We start from the raw sequence: 17,938 nt of genomic DNA, 5'->3' as shown, positions 1-17,938 counted from the left end.
TGAGCCAGAGACACAATATCCGATTTAAGTCAGTTTCCTACACTTGCTTGGCTCGTCTCCTGAGCTCTCCAGCAATCATTTTTGCTCCTGAACACATGACTTAATCAGTTAAGGCTACAGTTACACTACTAGCTAGGGGTGAGCGTATAAACACCAGCAAAGCTGCAGTAGCATGGGTAGCTGTAGCAGAGGCACAGCTGAGCCACGCCGAGTACAAGCCCAATTAAAACCGATGGGTCAGTACTCAGTACGGCTGGGCTGGGCCTCCGCTGCTCCTACTTGAGCTTGATCAGAACTACCCCAAGTATATATACACCAGCAAAGGAATCACATCCCTAGTTCATAGTGTGAACATAGCCTAAGGCTAAAAACCTTAACAGTCATAAAAAATAAATGCCCGTATTCTGTCCTCAGTTACATACCCACAATTCCCTCTGATTTCAGTGGAAGATATACACATCTATCAGTCCCCAAACGTATACATTTTCTATACATGTACTCCAGCTAGTTTTCAAGATTAATATGTAACCGTAAATCTCACACTGATCCAATTTCACTTAGATTAAATGTAAGTTAGATCTGAGCCAATATCCTAAGCGGTCAGAATTTAATCAACTAAGGAAACAAATGCCCTCATGCCGTGCACACACTGAACTTTTACAGCCTGATTCCTTTCTTGTTTACAACAGTGTGAATCACGAGTATCTCCACTGAAGTCAGAAGGCCAGATCCTCACATCCAGCCAAGTTCATCTCAGAGTAGGACGTGTGTGTGTGTGTGTGTGTGTGTTGGATGGGACACAGCTACCTTAATACTACTCCTGATCAAGGCCCTGCTGATGGTCAAATTGGCCTCTGGCAAAAGATAGGACAGCTACTTAAGTTGGCTGGTAATGTCTCCCTAGGGGCCATTATGCAGCTGAATACGTTGGCGTGCAGAGCACTCTGGCCACACCTCTTGTCATGTGACATAACCTGCTATGCCGGGGAAGTTGGAAGGGGGTAGAACAGAGCTTCCTGTGCCAGCTCTCTGCTAGTGGTGCATTCCTCTACATAAGGAGAGTCCTCACTTGCCCTTTTAGGCCAGGTTGTTGGCTCTTTTGCACAGGAGGCTGAATCAAGGAACCCTGGATCTGGTCCACCAGAGTTACATCAGCATAAAACTGATATGAGATCAGAATCAGCCCCTGAAAATCTACCCGATCTATCTATTCCAGCAATTAATTAGTTACCCAGCAACTAATTAGTTAACTATTTGATATATAATATTTAGAAAATCAGTTCAATTTTTCTTATGTAGTTAATCACTTCCTCTGAGTGGATTTGTTTTTTCCTGCAAATGGTGTACTTCCCCAGACAAGAAAATTCAAATGATTGCTCCATGGTTATCAAAAGTCACTTGCAAATGTCAGGGTGAAAAATCTTGGAATGCATCATTGAAAAAAATGCATGAGACAGCACTAAATCTCTTTGAAAGACACTGAGTCCTTGTTTCAGTCTATATGGAGAAGAACTACGTAATTCAAACATTACGGAAAGTTCCTATAATATGCTAAAAACTTCATTGTCAGGAAATGTCACTTGAGTTAGCCCCATTCACTCTGTAGGAGGTCATTCATTTCTAAAACATTCTTATGTTGCTATAGAAACAGCAAAAAAACAATAACATATACCTACTAAGAAACCACTATTCATTTCCTGGCCAAAAAAAAAGCCAAGCTCTGAGAAATGGATACAGCAGAAGAGTCCCTGAAACTAGAAAGTGAATCAAATATGATGAATCCTCACATCCCAATTCTCACAGCATTAAAAGAAATGGCAGAACTGGGCTGTATAACATTTAAATGGAAAGACTTTCATACTAAGGGGGGAAAGACCATTATTTAATCCCCAATAAAGAATATCTCCTGAGTATAGTAAAATATGCAGTTCTTGTTATTTACATTACACTAATCTACATTATAAGTATTGGGTCAGATTCTGATCTCAGCTTCACTGAGGTTTAAAGCATGATGGGCTGAACCCTCTCCTGGCGTAAAACCTGGCACAGCTCATTTACTTCAATCGAGTTATGTCAGTTTACACCTGCAGAGATTCTGGCCCAGTAATGTCTCTAACATAAGTGGAGTTGCTCTTGAATTACTGTGGTGCAAGCAAGATCAGAATGGGGCCCATTGTATCTTGTTCTGATAAACAACTATGAATGCTTTTTTTGGTGACATTGCTCTCAAGATCATATTTCAAATGAACTCCTCTGCTTTAGACGCCTGATGCATTCACCCTCACCAGCAGTAGCTGTGATATCCTTAAGGCAGTTCTCAAAAATCCTAGCTTCCAGCAACAGGGTGCTCATAAAATAGATTTTCATCTTCCAAAGCATGAAGACATAGATTAGGACTAAACGTACCTGTATAGATTGCCTGACCTAGAGAGAAATTTGTTTTTTTTTAAAAACTGCAAACTATTATCTGTTCAAGTTAAGCTATTAAACAGCCTGTGTACAGTATGTTCTTGTTATCTGACAATATGCCTCTGGGCAGAAAAGGAAACTCTTGCCAGGCCTGCTCTTACCACCCCCTTTCCCAGGGGAAAACAGATTAGAAAAACAGTAGCTCTCAGAAACAGTTGATTGTTAGCTATCGACTGGATTTCCACTCCCCACCCTCACTGTGTTCACCATTATATCCTATTTCTGGGGTATGACGTGGTTTTGGCTGAGTTGATGTAACAAAATAAAATGGACAACTCAGTGTGTTGCTGGGGGAATCTTTCTGCGGGTTTTCTTAAGTCTCGTCTGTATGTCAACTTGTGATTTGTGTTGTGTCACTGGGACAGAGAGTTAGGGAACAGCAGCAGACGTAGCTCTCCAGTCACTGCAACTGCTATTAGTTTCCTGGGAGTAAATCTGACAATGATAGCTGTGCCTAACTGAGAGATTGGGAACAAGCTGGATAGAGCTACAAGGCTAATTAACACATTAGCCCAGAACGTAGAAAAGACACCGAAAGGAAGTGCCAGGGTGGAGAAAGAACCAGAAAGAGGCAGGCTCTCAGAGTCAGTCCCACGAGAGATCTCTGAGGGCGAGATCTCCAACCTCTCCTACCCTTGGTCTAAGGGCTGAGGGTGATATGCTATTGTAGATCAGGTGTTGCACAATGCTGTGAAAATGGTTGGGAAACACTGTAAATAAGCCACATATGGTGTTTACAAGCAAAGAGTATCCACATGGTCTGCGTAGGCAGAGGAAGATAGGTGAGAAGGAACCTCATCCTGTTATAATCACCATTAATAATGAAGAATACTGTTAGTGTTGCATGAAAAACAAGATGGCCCTGCTTAGGTGCCTCCACTGCCACACATCCTGTTTCACTAGCTGAATTCTGTGGTTGGTTTAATTTTCTTTTCCTTTTTGCAGTTTCATTTCTGTTGCATTTAAAATTCAATACAATTCTACTTAGCTACTGGTAAGGGAAAACTTCTACCAGCCACTTCTGTGAGTTGAAGGGAAGCCAAAGCAGTCAGATCCTGGCTGGGGAAAGAGGGATGGCTCACCCCTTTCAAACCTACCAGTGCCATCCAACCAGAGCTTTGTGGTGTCAGGCCCATATATTTTAGAGAGAGGATGAGTATGGAGCAACTTCTGCAGCATTCTCACCTCTGGAGCCTGCAGCTATCCAGTCAAGGGCTGATGCAGTTTAAGCATTTTTATCCTCCACAAACTTTCCTCTGACTGTTACTCCTCACCAACGGGTGCACTCAGACAATGGATGAAAGAGGCTGAAGACCTGTGCTCTAAAAACAGCCCTGGGACTACTGTCAACCTTCTCAGATCTGTATGAATGGGGCACGAAAAAAACCTGCTTATTCCATGGGGTAGGGAAACCACCTCCCCACCCCATCCCCAACAAAACAGTAAGGAAGAAATCCATGTCCCCTAAACAGGAATAAATTCCATAGAATGGAATATGGCCCTCCATTTCTAATTTCCCATGTGCTTACTTCTTCCTTCTCTACTGTCTTTGAACAGTTTATAAAACACTGGGCCTCTGGAATGTGTTTATCCTTGGACTGGATCAGATAGCTATGCAAACATTTTTTATAGCTGAGATTAACTGGAGTTCTTTGAAAAGCTTTGCACCTGAACTCTTTTAGAAGGAGAAAAGATGAGGCCAGTGCAGACCAAGTCCTGGGAAAGATAAAAGGAAAGGGAAGGGAAAACAGGAAGAGATCCAAATGGTAAACAAGGACTGCAACTAGCACAGCAACTGAATGTTTTTGAGGGTATTTTTTCCTCAGGGAGACTCCTAGAAAGGACAAGCTTTACCTTTTCTCAATTGCCTCATTTATTTTTCTTATTATTTCTCAACCTTCCCTCCTTGGACTAACCACTTTATTTCTTTGTAATGATCAGGGATTTGAAATGCTTTTCCAAACATTAAACCCAGATAGCAAAGACCTTATTTATTTTGATGGTGGGGCGCCAGAGCAGCAGGGAGGCACATATAAATAAATAAATGAATGATTATATAATATGCATCAATAATTACCTTCAAGTGTTTCTCCTTGCCCAGGGAGGGCGTCCCCTGGTCCAGATGCATAAAAGGCAGTCACGGACAGTGCATACCTGGTGCCTTGTTCTAAATCTCTCAGCACTGTAGTGGTTGTATCACCCCTTGTGGTTACCTCCTTGGTATCACCTCCAGCCACTGGAGTATACGTTATACGGTACCGCTGTACTTTGCCAGGTGCTGCACTCCAAGATAACTTCATTGTGGATGTTGTAGCATCAGAAACTCTCAAATTTCTTGGACTTCCTCGGGCTATACATGTGAAAAGACATTGAAAGCATATCATAAAACAAGCCTCATTTCTTTCTTTCTTTTAAGATCATTATAAGAGAGATAGCATACATGCTTAAGTGATTTCCTGGATCAGTTCCAGACTGCTCAGCAAATTCCAGGATTCAGTCCAGAGCACTGATCTAAGACCTGAAAGGAATTTTTTAAATATAACTTCACAAGAAGTTATTCCCTAACGTAAATTAGAACTTTTGGATATTTTTTAAGTGTTTTTGAAACTACCATGATATAATACTTAATTTTGATAAAACTCTACTGAACATCCATGATATAGTAAAGCTTTTGGTACCATCATGATAACATGCGTCCTTCCCCATCTCCCGTGAATACACATATCCATTAAGGTGTAGCCTGAGGACTCTAAGTTTTGACTTCCTACTACAAAGACTCAGGCTCAATCCTGGAATTTGCTGAGCACTTTTGATCTGATCCAGCAAATCACTTAAGCATGTCAATGGGCTGCAGTATGAATGGAGCACAAAAAACACGTGCTTATTCCATGGGGTGAAGACCCCTCCATGAAGACACCTCCCCATCCCATCCCCAACAAAACCGTAAGGAAGAAATCCATGTCCCCTACACAGGAATAACTTCCATAGTATGGAATATTGCCCTCCATTTCTAATTTCTCATGTGCTAAATTCTTCCTTCTCGACCATCTTTGAACAGTTTATAAAACACTGGAATGTGTTTATCCTTGGACTGGATCAGATAGCTATGCAAACATTTTATATAGCCGAGATTATCTGGAGTTCTATGGAAAACTTTGCACCTCAATTTTTTTATTAAAGAAAAGATGCGGCAAGTGCAGACCAAGTCCTGGGAAAGATAAAAGGGAAGGGAAGGGAAAACAGGAAGAGATCCCAAATGGTGAACAAGGACTTCAACTAGCACAGCGACTGAATGTTTTGTGGGGGGTTTCCTCAGGGAGACTCCTAAAAAGGACAAGCCTGTCCCACAAGCCTCAACACACTGTAGAACATTTATGTGTTGCAATGGGGAGGAAAAGGACAGATTTGAAAGAACAGGGAAGTGGGATTAGTAAATGCAACAATATACTTTGGAGAGACCTCAAGAAAAAGAAGCTGTTGCCTTAAGTCACTACGTCTACACAGCGAACACCTGCGGCTGGCCCAGATCAGCTGACCCGGGCTAGCGAGGCTCAGTCTGCAGGGCTGTAAAACCCCTTTGTAAACATTTGGGCTCGGGCTGGAGCTCAAATTCTGGGATCCCATGAGGGGATGACAATTTTTAGCCCCGTATCTCGAGACCTGCGAGCCCAACTCAGTTGACCCAGGCCAACAGTGGGTCTTTTATTCCAGTGTAGATGTACCCAAAGGGCCCTATTGCCTATACATTAGAATTCCATGGAATCATGGGAAAGTTTGGATTTTTCCTTTTGTTTCCTTCCATCATGACTAAACAAGAACAGGAGATCACATTTTTAGATTATTTTATCCACTCTTGTTTCGTTAGCTTTACCTTTTCTCAATTGCCTCATTTATTTTTCTTATTATTTCTCAACCTTCCCTCCTTGGACTAACCACTTTATTTCTTTGTAATGATCAGGGATTTGAAATGCTTTTCCAAACATTAAACCCAGATAGCAAAGACCTTATTTATTTTGATGGTGGGGCGCCAGAGCAGCAGGGAGGCACATATAAATAAATAAATGAATGATTATATAATATGCATCAATAATTACCTTCAAGTGTTTCTCCTTGCCCAGGGAGGGCGTCCCCTGGTCCAGATGCATAAAAGGCAGTCACGGACAGTGCATACCTGGTGCCTTGTTCTAAATCTCTCAGCACTGTAGTGGTTGTATCACCCCTTGTGGTTACCTCCTTGGTATCACCTCCAGCCACTGGAGTATACGTTATACGGTACCGCTGTACTTTGCCAGGTGCTGCACTCCAAGATAACTTCATTGTGGATGTTGTAGCATCAGAAACTCTCAAATTTCTTGGACTTCCTCGGGCTATACATGTGAAAAGACATTGAAAGCATATCATAAAACAAGCCTCATTTCTTTCTTTCTTTTAAGATCATTATAAGAGAGATAGCATACATGCTTAAGTGATTTCCTGGATCAGTTCCAGACTGCTCAGCAAATTCCAGGATTCAGTCCAGAGCACTGATCTAAGACCTGAAAGGAATTTTTTAAATATAACTTCACAAGAAGTTATTCCCTAACGTAAATTAGAACTTTTGGATATTTTTTAAGTGTTTTTGAAACTACCATGATATAATACTTAATTTTGATAAAACTCTACTGAACATCCATGATATAGTAAAGCTTTTGGTACCATCATGATAACATGCGTCCTTCCCCATCTCCCGTGAATACACATATCCATTAAGGTGTAGCCTGAGGACTCTAAGTTTTGACTTCCTACTACAAAGACTCAGGCTCAATCCTGGAATTTGCTGAGCACTTTTGATCTGATCCAGCAAATCACTTAAGCATGTCAATGGGCTGCAGTATGAATGGAGCACAAAAAACACGTGCTTATTCCATGGGGTGAAGACCCCTCCATGAAGACACCTCCCCATCCCATCCCCAACAAAACCGTAAGGAAGAAATCCATGTCCCCTACACAGAAATAACTTACATAGTATGGAATATTGCCCTCCATTTCTAATTTCTCATGTGCTAAATTCTTCCTTCTCGACCATCTTTGAACAGTTTATAAAACACTGGGCCTCTGGAATGTGTTTATCCTTGGACTGGATCAGATAGCTATGCAAACATTTTATATAGCCGAGATTATCTGGAGTTCTATGGAAAACTTTGCACCTCAATTTTTTTAGTAAAGAAAAGATGGGGCAAGTGCAGACCAAGTCCTGGGAAAGATAAAAGGGAAGGGAAGGGAAAACAGGAAGAGATCCCAAATTGGAACAAGGACTTCAACTAGCACAGCGACTGAATGTTTTGTGGGGGGTTTCCTCAGGGAGACTCCTAAAAAGGACAAGCCTGTCCCACAAGCCTCAACACACTGTAGAACATTTATGTGTTGCAATGGGGAGGAAAAGGACAGATTTGAAAGAACAGGGAAGTGGGATTAGTAAATGCAACAATATACTTTGGAGAGACCTCAAGAAAAAGAAGGTGCTGCCTTAAGTCACTACGTCTACACAGCAATCAAACACCCGCGGTTGGCCCAGATCAGCTGACTTGGACTACCGGGGCTCAGGCTGCAGGGCTGTAAAGCAACTTTGTAAATGTTTGCGCTCAGGCGAGAGCTCAAATTTGGGGATCCCTTGAGGGGGCAGCAATTTTTAGCCCCGTAGCTCGAGACCTGCGAGCCAAACTCAGTTGACCCAGGCCAGCCGTGGGTCTTTTTTTCCAGTATAGATGTTCCCAAAGGGCCCTATTCATTAGAATTCCATGGAGTCACTGGAGAGTTTGCATTTTCCTTTTGTTTCCTTCCACCATGACTAAACAGTAGCAGGAGATACATTTTTAGATATTTTTATCCTCTCTTGTTTCGCTAGCTTTACCTTTTCTCAATTGCCTTATATATTTTTCTTATTATTTCTCAATCTTCCCTCCATGGACTAACCATTCTATTTCTTGGTACTGATCAGGGGAAAAAAAACACATTTGAAACATTATTCCAAACATTAAACCCAGATAGCAAAGACCTTATTTATTTTGATAGTGGGTAGGGGAGGCACCTTGGAGAGGCATAGATTTCTGCCGGAGTTAATGTCTGTGCCAATTTTAGCACCAAGTTGATAGTCAAGCCATCCAAGTATGCCGCTAATTACATGTTCACCTCATTTCAGAAGCTGATATGATTTATGCAATATTTCAGCTACATCCTACCATCTTCGTCTTAAATTCATGGGTAACATGACCTAATTTTAAGTGCACTTTTAGTCTTAGCTCCAAAAGATATTTTCATTTGTCTCCAAAACTGTTGTGCTCTTATTCTTATCTTCTTTACCTGGAAAGGTTTTGTCTAAATATCCACAAATTTTCAAGGAAAGGAATTTTTTAAATACAACTTTACAAGAAGTTATTCCCTAATGTAAATTAGTGCTTTAGGATATTTTTTAAGTGTTTTTGAAACTACCATGATATAATACTTATATTGATCTCATAGAACTGGAAGGGACCCTGAAAGGTCATCAAATCCAGCCCCCTGCATTCACTAGCAGGACCAAGTACTGATTTTGCCCCAGATCCATAAGAGGCCCCCTCAAGGATTAAACTCACAACCCTGGGTTTAGCAGGCCAATGCTCAAACCACTGAGCTAGCCCTCCCCCCTTAATTTTGATAAGAACATAAGAACCGCATCAGACCAAAGGTCCATCTAGCCCAGTATCCTGTCTATCGACAGTGGCCAATGCCAGGTGCCCCAGAGGGAGTGAACCTAACAGGCAATGATCAAGTGATCTCTCTTCTGCCATCCATCTCCATCCTCTGACAAACAGAGTCTAGGGACACCATTCCTTAACCATCGTGGCTAATAGCCATTAATGGACTTAACCACCATGAATTTATCCAGTTCTCTTTTAAACGCTGTTATAGTCCTAGCCTTCATAACTTCCTCAGGTAAGGAGTTCCACAAGTTGACTGTGCGCTGCGTGAAGAAGAATTTCCTTTTATTTGTTTTAAACCTGCTGCCTATTAATTTCATTTGGTGACCCCATGTTCTTGTATTATGGGAATAAGTAAATAACTTTTCCTTATCCACTTTCTCCACATCATTCATGATTTTATATACCTCTATCATATCCCCCCTTAGTCTCCTCTTTTCCAAGCTGAAGAGTCCTAGCCTCTTTAATCTCTCCTCATATGGGACCCGTTCCAAACCCCTAATCATTTTAGTTGCCCTTTTCTGAACCTTTTCTAGTGCCAATATATCTTTTTTGAGATGAGGAGACCACATCTGAATGCAGTATTCGAGATGTGGGCGTACCATTGATTTATATAAGGGCAATAATATATTCTCAGTCTTATGCTCTATCCCCTTTTTAATGATTCCTAACATCCTGTTTGCTTTTTTGATTGCCTCTGCACACCGCGTGGACATCTTCAGAGAACTATCCACGATGACTCCAAGATCTTTTTCCTGACTTGTTGTAGCTAAATTAGCCCCCATCATATTGTATGTATAGCTGGGGTTATTTTTTCCAATGTGCATTCTTTACATTTATCCACATTAAATTTCATTTGCCATTTTGTTGTCCAATCACTTAATTTTGTGAGATCTTTTTGCAGTTCTTCACAGTCTGCTTTGGTCTTAACTATCTTGAGCAGTTTAGTATCATTTGCAAACTTTGCCACCTCACTGCTTACCCCTTTCTCCAGATCATTTATGAATAAGTTGAATAGGATCGGTCCAAGGACTGACCCTTGGGGAACACCACTAGTTACCCCTCTCCATTCTGAGAATTTACCATTAATTCCTACCCTCTGTTCCCTGTCTTTTAGCCTGTTCTCAATCCATGAAAGGACCTTCCCTTTTATCCCATGACAGCTTAATTTACATAAGAGCCTTTGGTGAGGGACCTTGTCAAAGGCTTTCTGGAAATCTAAGTACACTATGTCCACTGGATCCTCCTTGTCCACATGTTTGCTGACCCCTTCAAAGAACTCTAATAGATTAGTAAGACACAATTTCCCTTTACAGAAACCATGTTGACTATTGCTCAACAGTTTATGTTTTTCTATGTGTCTGACAATTTTATTCTTAACTATTGTTTCAACTAATTTGCCCGGTACCGACGTTAGACTTACCAGTCTGTAATTGCCAGAATCACCTCTAGAGCCCTTTTTAAATATTGGCGTTACATTAGCTAACTTCCAGTCACTGGGTACAGTAGCCGATTTAACGGACAGGTTACAAACCTTAGTTAATAGTTCCGCAACTTCACATTTGAGTTCTTTCAGAACTCTTGGGTGAATGCCATCTGGTCCCGGTGACATGTTAATGTTAAGTTTATCAATTAATTCCAAAACCTCCTCTAGTGACACCCCAATCTGTGATAATTCCTCCAATTTGTCACCTACAAAAGCCGGCTCAGGTTTGGGAATCTCCCTAACATCCTCAGCCGTGAAGACTGAAGCAAAGAATCCATTCAGTTTCTCCGCAATGACTTTATCGTCTTTAAGCGCTCCTTTTGTACCTCAATCATCAAGGGGCCCCACTGGTTGTTTAGCAAGCTTCCTGCTTCTGATGTACTTAAAAAATATTTTGTTATTACCTTTTGAGTTTTTTGCTAGCCGTTCTTCAAACTCCTCTTTGGCTTGTCTTATTACATTCTTGCACTTAATTTGGCAGTGTTTATGCTCCTTTCTATTTGCCTCACTAGGATTTGACTTCCACTTTTTAAAGGAAGTCTTTTTATCTCTCACTGCTTCTTTTACATGGTTGTTAAGCCACGGTGGCTCTTTTTTAGTTCTCTTACTGTGTTTCTTAATTTGGGGTATACATTGAAGTTGGGCCTCTATTATGGTGTCTTTAAAAAGCGCCCATGCAGCTTGCAGGGATTTCACTTTAGTCACTGTACCTTTTAACTTCTGTTTAACTAACCCCCTCATTTTTGCTTAGTTCCCCCTTTTGAAATTAAATGCCACAGTGTTGGGCTGTTGAGATGTTCTTCCCACCACAGGGATGTTGAATGCTATTGTATTATGGTCACTATTTCCAAGCGGTCCTGTTATAGTTACCTCTTGGACCAGCTTCTGCGCTCCACTCAGGACTAAATCGAGAGTTGCCTCTCCCCTTGTGGGTTCCCCTACCAGCTGCCCCATGAAGCAGTCATTTAAAGTATCGAGAAATTTTATCTCTTCATTTCGTCCTGAAGTGAAATGTTCCCAGTCAATATGGGGATAATTGAAATCCCCCACTATTACTGAGTTCTTAATTTTGATAGCCTCTCTAATTTCCCTTAGCATTTCATCATCACTATCACTGTCCTGGTCAGGCGATTGATAATAGATCCCTAATGTAATATTCTTATTAGAGCATCAAATTTCTATACATAGAGATTCTATGGAACATGTGGATTCAATTAAGATTTTGCCCCAGATCCATAAGTGGATAAATCACATTTGAACATTCATGATATAGTAAAGCTTTTGGTACCATCATGATAACATGCTCCCTGCCCCATCTCCCATGGCCACACATGTATGTTAGGATGCAGTCTGTGGACTCTAAGTTCTGACTTCCCACTACAAAGACTCAGGGTTCAATCCTGGAGTTTGCTGAGCACTCTTGAACTGATCCAGCAAATCATTTAAGCATGTCAATGGATTGCAATATGAAAGGGGCATGAAAAAACCCTCCTTATTCCATGGGATGGGGGAAGACACCTCCCCACCCCATCCCCAACAAAACAGTATGGAAGAAATCCATGTCCCCTACACAGGAATAACTTCCATAGTATGAAGCAACAGAGGGTCCCTTAACACGGCTACCCCTCTGATACTTGACTTCCATAGTATGGAATATTGCCCTCCATTTCTAATTTCTCGTGTGCTAAATTCTTCCTTCTCGACCATCTTTGAACAGTTTATAAAACACTGGGCCTCTGGAATGTGTTTATCCTTGGACTGGATCAGATAGCTATGTAAACATTTTATATAGCTGAGATTATCTGGAGTTCTTTGAAAAACTTTGCCCCTCAATTTTTTTAGTGAAGAGAAGATGGGGCAAGTGCAGACCAAGTCCCGGGAAAGATAAAAGGAAAGAGAAGGAAAAAGAGGAAGTGATCCAAATGGTGAACAAGGACTGCAACTAGAACAGCAACTGAATGTTTTGTGGGGGGTTTCCTCAGGGAGATGCCTAAAAAGGACAAGTCTGTCCCACAAGCCTCAACACACTGTAGAACATTTATGTGTTGCAATGGGGAGGAAAAGGACAGATTTGAAAGAACAGGGAAGTGGGATTAGTAAATGCAACAATATACTTTGGAGAGACCTCAAGAAAAAGAAGCTGCTGCCTTAAGTCACTACGTCTACACAGCGAAGACCCGCGGTTGGCCCAGATCAGCTGACCCGGGCTAGCGAGGCTCAGGCTGCAGGGCTGTAAAGCAACTTTGTAAACGTTTGAGCTCAGGCTAGAACTCAAATTTGGGGATCCCTTGAGGGGGCAGCAATTTTTAGCCCCGTAGCTCGAGACCTGCAAGCACAACTCAGTTTACCCAGGCCAACAGTGGGTCTTTTATTCCAGTGTAGATGTATCCAAAGGCCCCTATTGCCTATACATTAGAATTCCATGGAATCACAAGAAAGTTTGGATTTTTCCTTTTTCCTTCCACCATGACTAAACAGTAGCAGGAGATACATTTTTAGATTCTTTTATCCACCCTTGTTTCATTAGCTTTACCTTTTCTCAATTGCCTCATTTATTTTTCTTATTATTTCTCAACCTTCCCTCCTTGGACTAACCACTTTATTTCTTTGTAATGATCAGGGATTTGAAATGCTTTTCCAAACATTAAACCCAGATAGCAAAGACCTTATTTATTTTGATGGTGGGCACCAGAGGCGCAGGGAGGCATTGATTTCACCAGTAATTAATGTCTGTGCCAATTTTTGCACCAAGAGGATAGACAAACCATCCAAGTATGCTGCTAGTTACATTTTCACCTCATTTCAGAAGCTGATGTGACTTACGTAATATTTCAGCTACATCCTACCATCTTCATCTTAAATTCATGGGTAACATGACTTAATTTTAAGTGCACTTCTAGTATTAGCTCCTAAAGATACTTTTTTTTGTCTCCAAAATTGTTGTGCTCTTATTCTTACCTTCTTTACCTGGATAGGTTTTGTCTAAATGTCCTCAAATTTCCAATTTACTATTTTAAATAAAATACAGTATCATTCAGTGAGCACGTGCCCGATGTCGATCCTTATAGATCTTTGTTACATTAGACACATTTACTCTTTTCCTTTTGTTCCTGCACTGTCAAAACCGTGATGTTAAAATCTGGGCTGGGTGCTTTTATATAAAACCACTCCGGAGATAAGGCCCGTTTATCAATTTGAAATTCTTAAAAGCTAAATCACAACCAGTTTCTTTTTCATATTCTTCTTATCCTTATTCATTTATGTTGCAGTAGTGCACACAGGCATGACTCATATTTTCACTTCTGTCGAAACTTCAGGAACATGGTGCAATTTAAAGCACCTAAAACGTAACCAAATAAATGAATATTTATATACTATCTAAAAATAATTACCTTCAAGTGTTTCTCCTTGCCCGGGAAGGGCGTCCCCTGGTCCAGACGCATACAAGGCAGTTACGGACAGTGCATATCTGGTGCCTTGTTCTAAATCTCTCAGCACTGTAGTGGTAGTATCACCCCTTATGGTTACCTCCTTGGCTTCACCTCCGGCCACTGGGGTATACGTTATACGGTACCACTCTACTTTGCCAGGTGCTGCACTCCAAGATAACTTCATTGTGGATGTTGTAGCATCAGAAACTCTCAGATTTCTTGGACTTCCTCGGGCTATACATGTGAAAAGATGTTGAAAGTGTTTTTGAAATTACTATGATATAATACTTAATTTTGATAAATCACTTTTGAACATTCATGATATAGTAAAGCTTTTAGTACCATCATGATAACATGCTCCCTTCCCCATCTCCCTGGGGTGCACACGTCTGTTAGAATGTAGCCTGTGGACTCTAAATTCTCACTTTTTACAACAACTCCTCAGGGGTCAATTCTGGAATTTACTGAGTACTCTTGAACTGAAAATCACTTAAACTTCTCAATGGGCTCCAGAATGAATGGGGCACAAAAAAAAACCCATTTATTTATTACATTAGTGAGATTTATTACATTGGTCACATTTACTCCTTTCCTTTTGTTCCTACACTGGCAAAACAGTGATCTTAAATTTTGGGCTGGGTGCTTTTATATAAAACCACCCCTGAGATAAGGCCCATTTATCAATTTGAAATTCTTAAATTCTAAACCTCAACCAGTTTCTTTTTCATATTCTTCTTATCCTTATTCATTTACATTGCGGTAGTGCACAAAGGCCTGACTCAGAATTGAGGCCCTTTGTTGCTAGGTGATATACAAACAGAACGGTAATCTAAACTCCTTAGCCCCCTTTTACTTCTGAGATTAAACTTTGATCTTCTGGTGACTATGTAGTTTACATTTCGGTTTCTGCTGTGTTTTCCATACTCCTCTCAGTATTTGGAACCTTATCTCACAGCATTTCTGGGAAGTCCTTGTTTCAGGGCCCTATTTTCATCTGCCTTAAGAGCCCTTCATACTGCTCTCACAGTGTAAAAGGGACCAAATGTAAATGAGAAGTAAGCCCTTAACATATTCAAGGGTGAGATTAACAATTCCCTTTTAGTTTATTTTATGGATGTGAACTACATTCATTTGCTGTTATTTTACCTCCTAGGGACATCAAGATACACCCCTGACCAGCACAGAACATAGCCACGTTTCCTTTCAAAGCCTAGTGGCAAAGTTGTCCCACCCATTGACAATTATTGGATGACAATGAGAATGTTCAGACAGCAAGTAGCAGCATCTACATCTGGTAAGTTCTCCACAGCAAGGCAGAGAGACATCATCCTACCATCCATATAAGGAAACCTATGTCTCCTGCTTATTCCTGCCAGGGTTCTGTTAGCATTTATTTCCAGGCTTTAGCTCTTATTGGTCACAAACAGCTGTGGTCCATTCTCTCTATGCATAGGCTATCTGTTGCTCATTTTATGTGACCCTGAATGTCTTACATTTAGAGTAAACGTCATTTCCAACCAGAGTTTCAATACAGGTTAAAGCTCCGCCCATGTTTTCAATCGGACAAGACTTTTTAACACCAAGATAATAAAAATGATCTGTCGCCAAACTGTTCCCGAGTTCACAGCCAGCTGCATCCTGTAAGGCAGAGACCTATACTGAGGTTGGTTTGGAGGCGCACAGCCCCAGCTGTGCAAGTCATTTAGTCCAAAGCTTCCAGGAGCCCAGAGGATATTTTACCAATGCAACACACTTTTCCAGGAGGCATAGTGGGATCCTCCTGTCCAGTGAACATTCCCCACCTCTACCTGTCCTCTCTAGTGGATGCTAGCCTTAGATAGTCCTTGTGCTGTGAGTAGAGGGATGACAACTGTGCTTGATTTACAAGGATGGTCACAAAGGGAAGAAGGGAGGTTCTTAGGCATATTTTTTATTCAGAGTTTTACTTCTGTAGAAACTTCAGGAACATGGTGCAATTTAAAGCACTTAAAATGTAACCAAATAAATGAATGATTATATACTATCTAAAAATAATTACCTTCAAGTGTTTCTCCTTGCCCAGGGAGGGTGTCCCCTGCTCCAGATGCATATAAGGCAGTCACAGATAGTGCATATCTGGTGCCGTGTTCTAAATCTCTCAGCACTGTAGTGGTTGTATCACCCCTTGTGGTTACCTCCTTGGTATCACCTCCAGCCACTGGAGTATATGTTACAAGGTATCGCTGTACTTTTCCAGGTGCTGCACTCCAAGATAACTTCATTGTGGATATTGTAGCATCAGAAACTCTCAGATTTCTTGGAGTCCCTAGGACTATACATGTTAAAAGATATTGAAAGCATATCATGAAACAAGCCTCGTTTCTTTCTTTCTTTTAAGATCATTATAAGAGAGATAGCATACACGCTTAAGTGATTTGCTGGATCAGTTCCAGACTGCTCAGGAAATTCCAGGATTTAGTCCAGAGCATTGATCTAAGACCTGAAGGGAATTTTTTAAATATAACTTCACAAGAAGTTATTCCATGAGACAAATTAGTGCTTTTTTGTTATTTTAAAGTGTTTTTTGAAATTACCATGATATAATAAACATTCGTGATATAGTCCAACTTTTTGAACCATGATAACATTTTTTGCCCATTTCCCATGGACACAGTTGTCCATTAAGGTGTAGCCTGTGAACTCTCAGTTCTCACTTTCTACTACAAATACTCAGGACCCAATACTGGAATTTGCTGAGCACTCTGACACTGATCCAGCAAATCACTTGGGCATGTGCTTAATTTTAAGCATGTAAATAGGCCCTTATGGAATCAGTTTAAGACTATCAGTAACAAAAAACAAAACAAAAACAAACGAAAAACAGAAAGAAAAAAACAGAGACAAGGAAGAACAATTTGCTTCCGTAAGTCACCATGCACATCTTTTATTGGTATGTATATTATATGGCACAGAAACTACATTAAAATAACTTTCAGGTTGATGCACAAAATTTATAAAAGCAATGAAAATGTGAGGTAACAGTGCAAAATTATTTTTGTGGTAACCATTTGTGCATAGAATCAGAGGGGTAGCCATGTTAGTCTGGATCTGTAAAAAGCAACAGAGAGTCCTGTGGCACCTTTAAGACTAACAGATGTATTGGAGCATAAGCTTTCGTGGGTGAATGCCCACTTTGTCAGATGCATAGGCACAGGAGCACATATGGTTCCCTATGGAAAAGTCTCCTATGAGACACTTTAAGTACCACTCAAAAATACTGACTTCCACAGTACAGTAACTCATCACTTAAAGTTGTCCCGGTTAATGTTATTTCATTGTTTCGTTGCTGATCAATTAGGGAACATGCTCATTTAAGTTTGCGCAATGCTCCCTTATAACGTCGTTTGGCAGCTGCCTGCTTTGTCCACTGTTTGCAGGAAGAGCAAGCCTGTTGGAGCTAGCTGGTGAGGGCTTGGAACCAGGGTGGGCCGGCAGCCCCCCTATCAGCTCCCCGCTCCCCTAAGTTCCCTGTGCGGCAGCTGCCCAGCAGGCTACCAATTGCCGGCAGTTCAGCTGTCCTTCCCCCCACTGCCATGTGCTGCTCCTGCCCTCTGCCTTGGAGCTGCTCCTCAGAGCCTCCTGCTTGCTGTGCAGGGGGAGGGGGGAAGAGAGGGCTAATGTCAGGGTGTCCCCCTGCCCCTGCTCCTGCCCCCAGTTTCCATTTAGCAATCAAAATTTGATCTTTATTTTTGTAACGTTTTAATGTTGCATAAACATTAAGAGCCCAATCCAACAGTTATTGAATTCAATGTAAAGACTATCACTGATTTTAATGGATGCTGGATTAGTCCCTAAAT

The 17,938-nt window shown here is 41.1% G+C and overlaps 1 protein-coding gene across 1 annotated transcript in view; it reads right to left on the bottom strand.

Annotated features, from left to right (window-relative positions):
• COL12A1 (collagen type XII alpha 1 chain) overlaps window positions 1-17,938 on the bottom strand; it is a 136,896-nt gene that overhangs the window by 90,409 nt on the left and 28,549 nt on the right. The window contains 4 exon segments of the mRNA XM_054024531.1: window positions 4,547-4,819; window positions 6,564-6,836; window positions 14,064-14,336; window positions 16,141-16,413. Coding sequence (XP_053880506.1) covers window positions 4,547-4,819; window positions 6,564-6,836; window positions 14,064-14,336; window positions 16,141-16,413 — 1,092 coding nt within the window.

This window comes from Malaclemys terrapin, chromosome 3 (genome assembly GCF_027887155.1).
Source record: "Malaclemys terrapin pileata isolate rMalTer1 chromosome 3, rMalTer1.hap1, whole genome shotgun sequence".
Classification (NCBI taxonomy): domain Eukaryota; kingdom Metazoa; phylum Chordata; order Testudines; family Emydidae; genus Malaclemys; species Malaclemys terrapin.
The sequence above is the reverse complement of the archived record's forward strand: the minus strand, read 5'-3'. Positions and strand labels throughout refer to the sequence as shown.